General features: G+C 47.5%; 1 protein-coding gene across 1 annotated transcript in view; it reads right to left on the reverse strand.

The window, feature by feature from the left end:
* Positions 1–16396, reverse strand: part of scrib (scribble planar cell polarity protein) — a 353260-nt gene that overhangs the window by 22838 nt on the left and 314026 nt on the right. Inside the window, 2 exon segments of the mRNA XM_072254338.1 lie at positions 299–438; positions 5843–5998. Of these exon segments, the coding sequence (XP_072110439.1) occupies positions 299–438; positions 5843–5998 (296 nt within the window).

Genomic DNA, 16396 nt, shown 5'->3' on the forward strand with positions numbered 1-16396 from the left:
TTGCAGTGAGATGGGTGAGGGGAGTGGCTATGCACGCTCCAATGGAGGGGGGAGGGAGATGGGAGGATCCAGTTTACAGTGAGGTGGGTGAGGGGAGTGGCTATGCACACTCCGATGGAGGGAGGAGGTGGTGAGGGAATCCAGTTTGCTGTGAGGTGGGTGAGGGGAGTGGCTATGCACACTCCGATGGAGGGAGGAGGAGTGGGTGTTTCCACCCTCCAATGGAAGGGAGAGAAACAGGGTGACTCAACCATCAGTGGAGAGGTGAGAGGAGGGAAGGGCATGAGGGATTACTTACCATCCAAAGGAGTAGGCGAGGGTGTTGCCACGGGGGAGGGCGACTCGGAGAGGTGGTCGAGGGGGCTGCGTTTCCGACTCTCTTTCGACTTAGCAATGACCATCTGAGCTTTCAGGGCGTCCTGTTCCAGAGACTTCATCCTGGGGACAGAGATGCAAAGTGGGAGGTTACCAGGACAACCAACACATGGGAGGAGAGGGCTTTGTGGCCAAGCCAGAGAATTCATCCGGGGGTGGGGGGGAAGAAAGAGAAGTAAAGGGGGAGTTGTCTGACAGGAGGGGACAGCTTTGTGGCCAACTTTGTGGTCAATATGAAGATTAGTGAAGGGCAAGGAAAGTTGAAGCAGGCGGTTTACAGAAAACCTTGGACAGATTAGTAGAAGAAGGGACAGATGAAATACACTGTAGGATGCGTATGGTCATGCACTTTGGTAGAAATAAAGGCATAAACTATTTTGTAAATGGGGAGGAAACTCAGAAATCAAAGGTGCAAAGGGACTAGGGAGTGCTCATGCAGGATTCCTTAAAGATTAACTTGTAGGTTGATTTGCAGTAAGGAAGGCAAATGCAATGTTCGCATTCATTTCAAGAAGACTGAAACAGAAAAGCAAGAATGTAATACTGAGGCTTTAAGTGGCATTGGTCAGACCACACTTGGAGTTCTGTGAGCAGGTTTCGGCTCTGTATCAAAGAAAGGATGTGCTGCATTGGGGAGGAGGTTCACAAGAGTGATTCCAGGAGGGGTTGAGCGTTTGATTGCTCTGGGCCAGTACCCGCTGGCGTTTAGAAGAACGAGGTGGGGATCCCATTGAAACCTGATCGAATATAGTAAGGCCCAGACAGAGTGGATGTGGAGGGACTGTTCCCTCAAAGCTCTGCACACAATGCCTTTGTTGCCACACAGCTGGAGTTTTCTCTTATATAATGTTAATATAATTTTGAAATTATACTAATAAAACTGTGAAATAGAATGGAGACAGGCTAATCCCTACTGACATCAAAGGATCTGAAGTTGAGAGGGTGAACACCTTTCAGTTCCTCCTCATCCGAGAGAGGTCTTGCCAGTTAGCACCAGCAGAGGCTGAAGAAGCTCGGTAGCACCTGCTTAAACTGAAGGAAGCCAAGTTCAGTCACGTGGCAGAGAGATCCGAGCCACCTGAACGTACAGGTGATGGACAGATGGAGGCATCCCCAAGTAAACAGGTACAGTCACCGGGAATACCTGTGGCTGAAGAGATAACAAGATCTCAGAGAGTCAGTAAACCCCCAAACAGACTGGCATATGATGCACCAGGAAAACAGTGTTGCATTTATCCCAATAGTGAAATATGTTACTGCCATTTACAACCAGATGGGGGGAAGGTCCTGATTTTATGAAATTTATTTGAATACTGTGTAGAAACATAGAAAATAAGTGCAGGAGTAGGCCATTCAGCCCTTCGAGCCTGCACCACCATTCAGTATGATCATGGCTGATCATCCAACTCAGAACCCTGTACCTGCCTTTTCTCCATACCCCCTGATCCCTTTAGCCACAAGGGCCATATCTAACTCCCTCTTAAATATAGCCAATGAACTGGCCTCAACTGTTTCCTGTGGCAGAGAATTCCACAGATTCACCACCTTCTGTGTGAAGAAGTTTTTCCTAATCTCGGTCCTAAAAGGCTTCCCCTCTATCCTCAAACTGTGGCCCCTCGTTCTGGACTTCCCCAACATCGGGAACAATCTTCCTGCATCTAGCCTGTCCAATCCCTTTAGGATTTAATTAATAATGATTTAATAAGTTCCAAGGTCATGTGAGAACATGACTATTTTTGGTGGGGCTATAATGCCCTGGTTAATATCGCTACTGCTATACTACGAGGTAGTTTACATTAGCAGCTTTCTGTAAAAGCAGTGTGCCATGTTGGAAAGTGTGGTTTGGCTTCAGCTAAGATGAGGAGCCATGCTGTCCAGCCTAGGCATGTGTGTCTGCCAGTCAGGATTGAAGGATGTGAGAGAAGGTTTTAGAGAGCTGTGGGGAAGGGTTTTCTAAAGGACATAGTCTGGTTTGGGGTCTTTTGGTGGGAGCTGCAGAGTGTGGCACAGGGAAGCTGCCGCAGCATGCCATCGGCAGGAAGCCCCGTTGCAAACAGTGCTTTGTGCAGATGAATGGCTCCAAGGGGAAAGGATCAATACTCTTGAGAGAGCCAGGTCATTTCAGAGAGTCTTCAGGGGAGTTTGGAATGTGGCAGGTGCTTTCACACAGACCGTGGGTCCTGCGTGTGAGTCAAGAGATACATCCCCAACTACTTCAGAATGAGCTCCAACGTTATGTGCACAATTGGAGTGGTTTGACTGTAATGGGCCCTTTATTTCTCTTTTTTCTGTAACTGTTGAAGTTGAAAATTTGGTAAATACATGTTCTTTGTAATTTTATGCTGGCGTACCAACTGTCATTTCTGGGTTACCGATAACTGTGGATGCACAGTACTTACACAGCATTCGCTCAAATCGAGGTTCATCACAACATACCAGTTTGGTTGGACCCCAAATCAAACCGACCCGAGATGGATATTGTTTCTGAAAGGTGGTCTTCTCACCACTGAGTCGTGTGGCTGTTAGCAGAGTTAGCTCACGAGCCAAGTCTGTATATGAGCCTTGGTGAGAGGGTTACATGTAATTTATAGTTTTTTTGATTTGTATTGCAGCGTACTGCTGCCACAGAACAACACATTTCACAACTTAAGCCAGTGATATTAAACCTTATTTTGATTTTGAAAAAGACAGTGTCCAATATAGTTCGTGGAGAGTGGGTAACCGCAGGAGGAAACATCACGAGCAACTAGCTCGTTGGCCTTGGACTTCTGCAGGTTCTGCAAGTGAGATGATCCACCCATCAAGGGGTCAATTCTGCACCCTGCGACACACACTAGGGACATGTCTCCAGGGAAGTGTTTGTATTAAATATTTCCAGGTACTTATTAGAGCTCAGAAGATTGAATACTTCTTTATGTTTACCTGACCCCCTGATTGTGCCAATCTGTTAATAGATTGGGGCCAGATCTGTCACTTGTACGGCAGTGCTTACAGGGTCACTGGGTGTGGACAGGGTGATGGGTGAAGTGTCCACTCTCACCGTAGGGCAATGTTCACACGGTCACAATTCAGAACTGTTTTGCTCACTGTATTTTATACAATTATACCAGTGCCTACGAAGAATAATGTGGGCTGCCTTAATGACTATTGCCCGGTAGCACTCACATCGACAGTGATGAAATGCTTTGAGAGGTTGGTCATGACTAGACTGAACTCCTGCCTCAGCAAGGATCTGGACCCATTGCAATTTACCTGTTGCCACAATAGATTGCAGACGCAATCTCAATGGCTCTTCACACGGCTTTAGACCACATGGACAACGCAAGCACCTATGTCAGGATGCTGTTCATCGACTATAGCTCGGCATTTAATACCATTATTCCCACAATCCTGATTGAGAAGTTGTAGAACCTGGGCCTCTGTACCTCCCTCTGCAAATGGATCATCGACTTCCTAACCGGAAGACCACAATCTGTGCGGATTGGTGATAACATTTTCTTCTTGCTGACAATCTTCACTGGCACATCTCAGGGGTGTGTGCTTAGCCCACTGCTCTACTCTCTGTATACCCATGACTGTGTGGCCAGGCATAGCTCAAGTACCATCTGTAAATTTGCTGACGATACAACCATCTCAGGTGGTGACAAGAGGGCGTACAGGATTGAGTTATGCCAACTAGTGGAGTGGTGCCGCAGCAACAACCTGGCACTCAACGTCAGTAAGACAAAAGAGCTGATTGTGGACTTCAGGAAGGGTAAGACGAAGGAACACACACCAATCCTCATAGAGGGATCAGAAGTGGAGAGAGTGAGCAGTTTCAAGTTCCTGGGTGTCAAGGTCTCTGAGGATCTAACCTGGTCCCAACATGATGTAGTTATAAAAATGGCAAGACAGTAGCTATACTTCATTAGGAGTCTGAAGAGATTTTGAATGTTGGGTACTTGGGTACTAGCCTACAAATTCTGGGTACTGGCCTACAAAGTGCCCAGGACTTCTTTAGGGAGCGGTGTCTCAGAAAGGCAGCGTCCATTATTAAGGACGTCCAGCACCCAGGGCATGCCCTTTTCTCACTGTTACCATCAGGTAGGAGGTACAGAAGCCTGAAGGCTCACACTCAGCGATTCAGGAACAGCTTCTTCCCCTCTGCCACCCGATTCCTAAATGGACATTGAAGCTTTGGACACTACCTCACTTTTTTTTAAGAAAAGTATTTCTGTATTTTGCACATTTTTTAAAAATCTATTCAATATACGTATACTGTAATTGATTTACTTGTCTATTATTTTTTTTTCTCTTCTATGTTATGTATTGCATTGAATTGCTGCTGCTAAGTTAACAAATTTCACGCCACATGCCGGTGATAATAAACCGGATTCGGATTCAAGCATTCAGGCTTGGAGATACCAGGAACAGCTGGGATTGAAAATGAAAGGACGTCATTACTTCAACAAGTTATAAACTATGAAGAATTTGATGATATCGACAATCTCTTGAACGTTACAATGGAAATATAAACTTGGAGGATGCAATTGTCGAAAGTATTGTATGATAGCAGTCCATTATCTACACTAGGTGTCTGTGCTGACGTTGGTCATTGTGTACATTGGATGAATTCCTCCATCGATAACCGTGAGGAGCTCATACACAGTTTTATAGTACCCTAGTAGTATTGAGAGTGTTCTAATATGTTCCATATTTCATTTAAATACAATTTTTTGCTCACTTAAACAGTACTTTGTCTTTTTCTTCATCTTTTCAACTAATTCCATGAAATTTCAGCTAATTGGGGCAACCACTTAATTGGGCCAAAATGTCCCAATTATCTGGAATCTAACATATATCCAATGACTTGGCTTCCACAGCCGTCTGTAGCAATGAATTCCACAGGTCACCATCCTCTGGCTAAAAAAAATCCTCCTCATCTCTGTTCTAAATGGACCTCCCTCTACTCTTACAGGTGCCCAGACTCTCCCAATGTAGGAAACATCCTCTCCACATCCACTCTGTCAAGGCCATTCAATATTTGATAAGTTTCAATGAGATCCATTCTCACTCTTCTGAACCAGGGGTTCCCAAACATTTTTATGCCATGGACCTTTACCACATTAACCAGGTTGGGAACCCCTGTTCTAAACTACAGTGAGTACAGGCTTAGAGCCATCGAACACTTCTCACACATTAACGCTTTCATTCACAGAATGATTCCCGAGAACCAGCTGTGGACCTGCTCCAATGCCAGCACATCCGTTCTTCAATAAGGGGCCCAAAACCTACTGCGTCCTTTCCTGACCCTCCATCCCACTCTTGGGGAACTCCCTGACCCCCATGTGTTCCGGATGCCGGGGTGGTGGGGGGGTGCGGATTGTGGTGGCCGTGAGGTTAGGCTGTTGGAGCAGAGCCGCAGGGTGAGGTGTGAAGGGGGTGAATGTAGCATGCAGGGTGCAGCAAGCAGTGGTAGACTCCACACCTGAGGTCAGTGCAAGGCAGCTGCGGCCTGAGCAGTGGTAGGAGCTTCAGGCCGCCCACAGGGCCAGGCCCCGGCGCTGCCCGTTGGCGAGACTGGTGGAGGCGCCGCGCACGGTCCTGTTCATAGTGTCTGAGGTCGTCTTCGAGGGCCTGGTGCCTTAGCCGCAAGAAAAGGTGGCGATAGGGGGGTAAGAGAAAAGAGTGACAGACAGAGACAGAGACAGAGAGTCATAGAGAAGTACAGCACAGGAACAGGCCATTCGGCCCATCCAGTCCATGCCAAAACCATTTAAACTGCCTTCTCACATCGACCTACACCAGGTAAAATAGCTGCCCATACCCCGACGATCCAAATTTCTCTTAAATGTTGAAATCAAGCTCGCATCCACCACTTGTGCTGGCAGCCCATTCCACACACTCGTGACCCTCAGTTTTCCTTAAACCTCTCACCTTTCCCCCTTAACCCATGACATCTGGCTGTAGTCCAACCTAACCTCAGTGGAAAATGCCTGCTATATATGTTATTTCTGTTCTTGCACAATTTTAATCTGTTCAATATGGGATCAAATTCTTTGGGGAGCAACAAAGCATCTATCTACATACCGCATATATACTTACTGAATTGATTTATTTCTTTCCGTACAAAGTTATTTACTTACTTACTTTTCTTTCTTTCTATATTATCATGTACTGCATTGAATTGCTGCTGCTACTCAGTTAACAAATTTCATGAGACATACCAGTGATAATAAACCTGATTCTATCTATATACTAAATAATTTTGTATACCTCCAACAAATATCCTCTCGATCTTCTACATTCTAAAGAATACACTCCTAACCTATTCAATCTTTCCTTATAACACAAGTCCTCCAAAGCTACCATGTAAATTTTCTCTGTACTCTTTCAATCTTGTTCACATCTCTCCTGTAGGTTGGTGACCAAAATTGCACACAATACTCCAAATTAGGCCTCACCAACGTCTTATACAACTTCAACATAACATCCCATCTTCTGTACTCCCAATGTGCCAAGATCTTTCTCTATGATCCTATCTACCTATGACATCACTTTCAATGAATGATCAGCCTGTATTCCTTGATCACTTTCTTCCCAGTGTCCTACCTTTTTCTGTGTAAGACCTACTGTGGCTGGTCCTACCAAAATGCAAAACCTCACACTTGTCTGCATTAAATCCCATCTGCCATTTTTAGTCCACTTTTCCAGCTGATGCAGGACACGACAGCCCTCCTCATGTCCACTACAACCCCAACTTTGGTGTCATCCACACATCTGCTGATCCAGTAATCACATCATCATCCAGATCACTGATATAAATGACAAACAACAAAGGACCCAGCACTGATCCTTGGGGCACACCACTAGTCACAAGCCTCCATTCAGAGAGGCAACCCTCTACTACCACTCTCCAGCTTCTCCCATAAACTAATCCAGTTTATTAATTCATCCTGAATGCCGAGCGACTGAACTTCCTTGACCAGCCTCCCATGTGGGACCTAGTCAAATGCCTTACTAAAGTCAATGTAGGCAACATCCATCACCTTGCCTTCATCGACTTTCCTGGTAACTTCCTTGAAAAGTTCTGTAAGGTTGGTAAGACATGACCTGCCATGCAAAAGGCCATGCTGACTATCCTTAATCAGTCCATGCTTATCCAAATACTCAAATATCAGGTTCCTCAGAATACCTTCCAATAACTTTCCCACAACTGTTGTCAGCCTCACTGGCCTATAATTTCCTGGCTTATGTTTAGAACCTTTTTTAAACAGCGGAACAACTTTGGCTATCTTCTAATCTTCTGGTACGTCAGCGTTGCTAAGGATGATTTAACTATCTCTGCCAGGACCTCGGCAATTACTGCATTTGTCTCCCATAAGGTCTGAGGGAACATCTTAGCAGATGTTATCTTATCTAACATCTTATCTTATCCTGCCCTGCAATCTGTACAGGGCCCATGAAGTCCACGTCACTTTACCTCACTTCTATAGACACTGTGTCTGTCTCCTGAGTAAATACAGATGCAAAGAATGCATTTAAGATCGCCCCCATCTGTTTTGGCTACACACGTGGATTAACCATTCTGGACTTCCAGAGAACCAATTTTGTCACTTACAATCCTTTTGTTGTTAACATATCTGTAGTATCCCTTAGGATTCTCCTTCACCATGTCTGCTAGAGCTACTTTATGCCTTCTTTCAGCCATCCTGATTTCTTTCTTAAGTGTTCTCTTGCATTTCTTATACTAAATAAGCACCTCATTTGTTCCTGATTGCCTATATCTGCTATGCACCTCCTTTTCTCTCTGAACCAGGGCCTCAATGACTTTTGAAAAGCAAGGTTCTCTATACTTGTTATCTTTATCTTTTATTCTGACAGGCACCTACAAGGTTTGTACTCTCAAAATTTGTTTCTGAAGGCCTCTATAATTTTTCATTTGTCAGGTCCATAAGACCATAAGACATAGGAGCAGAATTAGGCCAATCAGCCCATCAAGTTTGCTCTGCCATTCCAGCATGGGCGATCCTGGATCCCACTTAGCCAGATGCACCTACCTTCTCACTATATCCTTTGATGCCCTGACTGGTAAGAAAACTATCAACTTCCACCTTATGTACATGCACAGACTTGGCCTCCACTGCAGTCTCTGGCAGAGCATTCCACAAATTCATCTACTCACTGGCTCAAAAAATTTCCTCCTTACCTCCGTTCTAAAAGGATGTCCCTCAAGTTTGAGGCTGTGCCCTGTATTTCTGGATACCCCCACCACAGGAAACATCCTCTCCACATCCACCCTATTAAGTCCTTTCAACATTCGCTAGGTTTCAATGAGATCCTCCTCGCATTCTTCTAAATTCCAGTGAGTACAGGCCCAAAGCTGTCAAACGCTCCTCATATGTTAACCCCTTCATTGCTGGAACCATCCTCCTGAACCTCCTCTGGACCCCCTTCAATGGTAACACATCCTTACTGAGACATGGGGCCCAAAGCTGTTGGTAATACTCTAAATATGGCCTGACTAGTCTCTTATAAAAACTCAGCATTATTTCCTTGCTTTTATATTCTATTCCCTTTGAAATAAATGCCACTGTTACCATTTTATCATTCGCCTTCTTTACCACAGGCTCAACCTGTAAATTAACCTTCTGAGGGGTCTGCACAAGGACTACTAAGTCCCTCTGCACGTCTGATGTTTGAACCTTCTCACCATTTAGATAATAGTCTGCACTATAGTTCCTTTTACCAAAATGCATTATCATACATTTCCCAACACTGTATTCCATCTGCCGCATTTTTTGCCCATTCTTCCAATTCTGTCTAAATCCTGCTGCAATCGTATTGCTTCCTCAGCACTACCTACCTCTCCACTTATCTTCGTATCATCTGCAAACTTTGCCACAAAGCCATCCATTCCATTATCCAAATTATTGGCAAACATCGTGAAAAGCAGTGGTCCCAATACTGATCCTGAGGAACATCACTAGTCACTGGCAGCCAACCAGATTAGACCCCTTTTATTCCCACTGGCTGCCTCCTGCCTGTCAGCCATTCCTCTATCCATGCCAGTGTCTTTCCTGTAACACCATAGGATTTTATCTTGTTAAGCAGCCTCATATATGGCACCTTATCAAATGCCTTCTGAAAATCCAAGTAAATGACATACACTGCCTCTTCTTTGTCCACTCAGCTTGTTACTTCCTTGAAGAACTGGTACAGATTTGTCAGGCGAGATTTCCCTTGATAGAAACCATGCCGATTTTATTGTATCATTAGTCTCCAAGTACCCTAAAACCTCATCCTGATAGACTCCATCACTTTCCCAACTATTCAGCTTAGGCTAACTAGACCATAATTTCCTTTCTTTTGTCTTCCTCCCTTTTTTGCGAGTGGAGTGACATTTGCAATTTTCCATTCCTCCGGGACCTTGCCATAATCAAGTGATTCTTGAAAGATCATAACCAATGTATCCCTTATCTCTTCAGCAACCTCCCTCAGGACTCTGGTCCAGGTGACTTATCCACCTTAAGACCCTTTGGAATAGCAATGGCACTCACTCCTGTTCCCTGACATTCACAGACCTCTGGCACATTGCTAGAGTCTTCCACACTGAAGACTATGCAAAGTACCTATTAACTTCATCTGCCTTTTCTTTGTCCCCTATTATTACCTCACCAGCATTATTTTCAAGTGGTCCAATATCATATCTCACCCTCCTTTTACTCTTATTTACCTGCAAAAACTTTTGGTATCCTGCTTTATATAATTGGCTAGTTTGCCCTCATGTTTCATCTTTATCCTTCTCATAGCTTTTTAGTTGGCTTTTGTTGGATTTTAAAAGCTTCCCAATCACCCAATTTCTCACTCACTTTTGCTACCTAATATGCCCTTTCCTTGGCTTTTATGCAGTCCATAACCTCCCTTGACAGCTACAGTTGCCTACCGCTGCCATTTGACAACTTCTGTGGGACATATCTATCCAGCACCTTGTGAACTAGTCACAGAAACTTCAGCCATTTCTGCTCTGCCATCATCCCAGCCAGTATCCTCCTCCAATCCACCTGGGCAAGCTCCCCTCTCATGCCTCTGTAATTCCATTTATTCCATTCTGATACTGATACATGTGACTTATGCTTCTCCCTCTCAAATTGCAGCATGAATTCAATCATATTATGATCACTGTCTATTTACGGTTCCTTTACATTAAGCTCCCTAATAAGATCTGGGTTATTCTATGATAGCCTTTCCCCAGGTAGGCTCAAAAGCTGCTCTAAAAAGCCACCTCATAGACATTCAACAAATTCCCTCTCTTGCAATTTGACACCAACCTGATTTTCCTAATCCCTTTTCGTATTGAAGTCCCCCATTACAATGTGTCATTAACCTTATTAAATGCCTTTGTTACCCCAACCCCCACATCTTGGCTGCTCTTTGGAGGCCTACATATGATTCCCATAATGGGTTTTTCTCACTCTTGCAGTTTCTTAACTCCACCCGAGTACTCCAGCCCCGCCTCGCCTCAAGTCTCCTGCCTCTAGCCTCCAGCCCCGCCTCACCTTTGTCAGAAAACAGCCTGTCCCAATCCACATTTGCCAAATTAGTTGTGATATCATTAAAATTGGCCTTTATCCAATTTATTATCTGAACCTGCAGAGCACATCTATCTTTTTACATATTTACTTTGAAACTTATGGTATTGTGATCACTGGTTGCAGAGTGTTCCCCTACACAAACTTCAGTCACCTGCCCTGTCTCATTCCCTAATAGCAGATCCAGTGTCACACGCTCTCTCTTTGGGATTTCCTGCATTACGGATAAAGGAAACTTTCCTGAACGCATTTGAAAAACTATTCCATTTTGTCCTTCTATAGTATGGGGTTCTCAGTCAATATGTAGAAAGTTAAAATCACATACTATAATAAACTACTATAATAACCTTATGTTTCTTACAACAGTCTGTGAACCCTTTACAAATTTGTTCCTCAAAATCCCCAGGACTGTTGGGTGGTCTGTAATATAGCCCCCTTTCTTATTTCTTGATTCCACCCATAACGTCTGACGAGTTGAGTTCCCCAGTCTGTCCTGACAGAGGACTGAAGTGCTATTTTCCCTGACTAATAAAGCCACCCCTCCTCCTTCAATCCTTCCCACTCGGTCATGTCTAAAACAACAGATCCCCTGAATATTGAGCTGCCAGTCCTGCCCCTCCTGCAATCAAGTACCACTAATGGCTACCTCATAATTCCAGGTGTAGATCCAAGCCCTGAGCTCATCTGCCTTTCCTACAATACTTCTTGCAATGAAATATATGCACCTCAGGACACAAGTCACACCATTCAACCTCTCCGCTACCTGCTCTGGCACTCTGGTTCCCCATTCCCCTGCAACTCTAGTTTAAGCCCACTGTTCAGCAATAACAAACCTTCCCACGGATATTAGTCACCCTCCAGTTCAAGTGCAAACTGTCCCTTCTGTACAGGTCCCACCTTCCCTGGAAGAGAGCCCAATGATCCAAACATCTTCTGCCCTCCCTCCTACACTTGGCCACATATTAGACCGCATAACCTTCCTAGTTCTGGTCTCACTAGCACATGGCACGGGGGTGATCTGAAGATCACAATCCTGGATCTGAGAGAGACAGAGAGCAGGAGAAAGCACAAGGACAAAGAGAAGTGAGAGAGGTATGGTGAGGCCAGAGGGAGAGAGGGCCCCCACATAGAGCCCCAACCTGCCAGCTCCAAACATACTGACCCTCACTGGGGCAGGTGCCACACATGCACTGATTCTCACCGGGGAATGGGTCCGGACCCTCACAGGGGGACAGTCACACACACACAGGGGCATGGGCCCCGCCCACACTAACCCTCACCGGGGGGCTCTCCCACACTCACACTGAACCTTACTGGGGAATGAGTACCACACATACAGAGACTCTTACTCAGGGGGGATCCCACACACACACTGACCCTCAGTAAGGAAAGATAACACATACACATTGATCCTCCCTGGTGGAATGGTCCCACACACACTGAATCTCACTGGGGTCAGTCCCACACACACACACACTCACTCTCACTGGGGTCGGTCACACACACACACACACAATCACACAGACTCTCACTGGGGTCGGTCACACACACACTGACTCTCACTGGGGTCGGTCACACACACTCACTGACTCTCACTGGGGTCCGTCACACACACACACACTGACTCTCACTGGGGTCCGTCTCTCTCACACACACACACACACTCACACAGCCATACACACAGACTCTCACAGGGGTTGGTCACACACACACTGACTCTCACTGGGGTCGGTCACACACACACACACACAGACTCTCACTGGGGTTGGTCACACACACACACACACACACACTGACTCTCACTGGGGTCAGTCACACACACAGACACAAACACACTGACTCTCGCTGGGGTCGGTCACACACACACACACACAGACTCTCACTGGGGTCGGTCACACACACACACACACACACTGACTCTCACTGGGGTCCGTCACACACACACACTGACTCTCACTGGGGTCCGTCTCTCACACACACACACACACTCACACAGCCATACACACAGACTCTCACAGGGGTCGGTCACACACACAGACACACACACACTGACTCTCACTGGGGTCGGTCACACATACACACACACACTGACTCTCACTGGGGTTGGTCACACACACACACACACAGACTCTCACTGGGGTCGGTCACACACACACACACACACTACACGCCCAAACACACTGACTCTCACTGGGGTCGGTCACACACACTACACGCCCAAACACACTGACTCTCACTGGGGTCGGTCTCACACACACACACCCACACACACACACACAGACAGACTCTCACTGGGGTAAGTTCCACACACACACACACACTGACTCTCACTGGGGTCAATCACACACACACACACACAAACACACTGACTCTCACTGGGGTCGCTCACACAGACACACACACAGACTCTCACTGGGATCGGTCCCACACACACATACTGACTCTCACTGGGGTTGGTCACACACACACACACACACTGACTCTTACTGGGGTCGGTCACACACACACACACACACACACACACTCTGACTCTCACTGGGGTCGGTCACACACACACGCACACACTGACTCTCACTGGGGTCGGTCACACACACACGCACACACTGACTCTCACTGGGGTCGGTCACACACACACACAAACACAGACACAGACTGTCACTGGGGTCAGTCACACACACAAACACACACACTGACTCTCACTGGGATCAGTCCCACACACACACTGACTCTCACTGGGGTGGGACACACACACACACACACACAGACTCTCACTGGGGTCGGTCACACACACACACACACACACACACACACACACTCTCTCTCTCACTAGTGTAAGTCCCACACACACACACACACTCTGACTCTCACTGGGGTCGATCCCACACACACACTGACTCTCACTGGGGTCGGTCACACACACACACACTAACTCTCACTGGGGTCGGTAGCACACACACAGACTCTCACTGGTGTCGGTAACACACACACACACACACACACACACACAGACTCTCACTGGGGTCGGTCACACACACACTGACTCTCACTGGGGTCGGTCACAAACACACACACAGACTCTCACTGGGGTCGGTCACACACGCACACAAACACAGACACAGACTGTCACTAGGGTCAGTCACACACACAAACACACACACTGACTCTCACTGGGATCAGTCCCACACACACACACTGACTCTCACTGGGGTGGGACACACACACACAGACTCTCACTGGTGTAAGTCCCACACACACACAGACACACACACACACTGACTCTCACTGGGGTTGGTCACACACACACACACTGACTCTCACTGGGGTCGGTCCCAGACACACACACACACACACACACACACTAACTCTCACTGGGGTCGGTCACACACACACACTAACTCTCACTGGGGTCGGTCACACACACACACACTGACTCTCACTGGGGTCGGTCCCAGACACACACACACACACACACTAACTCTCACTGGGGTCGGTCACACACACACACTAACTCTCACTGGGGTCGGTCACACACACACACACTGACTCTCACTGGGATCAGTCACACACACACACACACACACTGACTCTCACTGGGGTCGGTCAAACACACACACACACACAGACTCTCACTGGAGTCGGTCACACACACACACACACACACTGATTCTCACTGGGGTCGGTCGCACACACACACACACTGATTCTCACTGGGGTCGGTCGCACACACACACACACTCACACACAGACTCTCACTGGGGTCGGTCACACACACACTGACTCTCACTGGGGTCGGTCACAAACACGCACACACAGACTCTCACTGGGGTCGGTCACACACACACACTGACTCTCACTGGGATCAGTCCCACACACACACTGACTCTCACTGGGGTGGGACACACACACACACACACTCTCACTAGTGTAAGTCCCACACACACACACACACACACTCTGACTCTCACTGGGGTCGATCCCACACACACACTGACTCTCACTGGGGTCGGTCACACACACACACACTAACTCTCACTGGGGTCGGTAGCACACACACAGACTCTCACTGGGGTCGGTCACACACACACACACACACACACTGACTCTCACTGGGGTCAGTCACACACACACACACTCACTGACTCTCACTGGGGTCGGTCACACACACACACACAAACACACGGACTCTCACTGGGGTCAGTCACACACACACACTCACACACAGACTCTCACTGGGGTCGGTCACACACACACTGACTCTCACTGGGGTCGGTCACACACACAAACACAGACACAGACTGTCACTAGGGTCGGTCACACACACAAACACACACACTGACTCTCACTGGGATCTGTCCCACACACACACACACTGACTCTCACTGGGGTGGGACACACACACACAGCCTCTTACTGGGGTCGGTCACACACACACACACACACACACACAGACTCTCACTGGTGTAAGTCCCACACACACACACACACTCTGACTCTCACTGGGGTCGATCCCACACACACACACACCGACTCTTACTGGGGTCGGTCACACACACACACACACATACTGACTCTCACTGGGGTTGGTCACACACACATTGACTCTCACTGGGGTCGGTCACACACACAGACACACACACACACACTGACTCTCCCTGGGGTCGGTCCCAGATACACACACACACACACACACACACACTGACTCTCAGTGGGGTCGGTCACACACACACACACACACACACACAGAGACTCTCACTGTGGTCGGTCACACAGACTCTCACTGGGGTCGGTCACGCACACACACACACACACACACACACACACACACTGACACTCACTGGGGTCGGTCTCACACACACACACACACTGACTCTCACTGGGGTCGGTCACACACACACACGCACACATAGGCTCTCACTGGGGTCAGTCACACACACAGACACACACACACTGACTCTCACTGGGGTCGGTCACACACACACACACAAACACACACACACTGACTCTCACTGGGGTCGGTCACACACACACACACACACACACACACACACACACACACACACAGACTCTCACTGGGGTCGGTCACACACACACACACACTGACTCTTCATCGGGGTCGGTCACACACACACACACACACACTGACTCTCACATGGGATCGGTCACACACACACTGACTCTCACTGGGGTCGGTCACACACACACACACACACAGACTCTCACTGGGGTCCGTCACACAGACACACTGTCTCTTAATGGGGTCGGTCACACACACACACACGCACACACACACACACACAGACTCTCACTGGGGTCGGTCCCACACACACACACTGACTCTCACTGGGGTCGGTCACACACACACACACACACACACACACACACACACACTGACTCTCACTGGGGTCGGTCACACACACACACACACACACACACACACACACACACACACA

This window comes from Mobula birostris, chromosome 3, assembly GCF_030028105.1.
Source record: "Mobula birostris isolate sMobBir1 chromosome 3, sMobBir1.hap1, whole genome shotgun sequence".
NCBI classification, from domain to species: Eukaryota; Metazoa; Chordata; class Chondrichthyes; order Myliobatiformes; family Myliobatidae; genus Mobula; species Mobula birostris.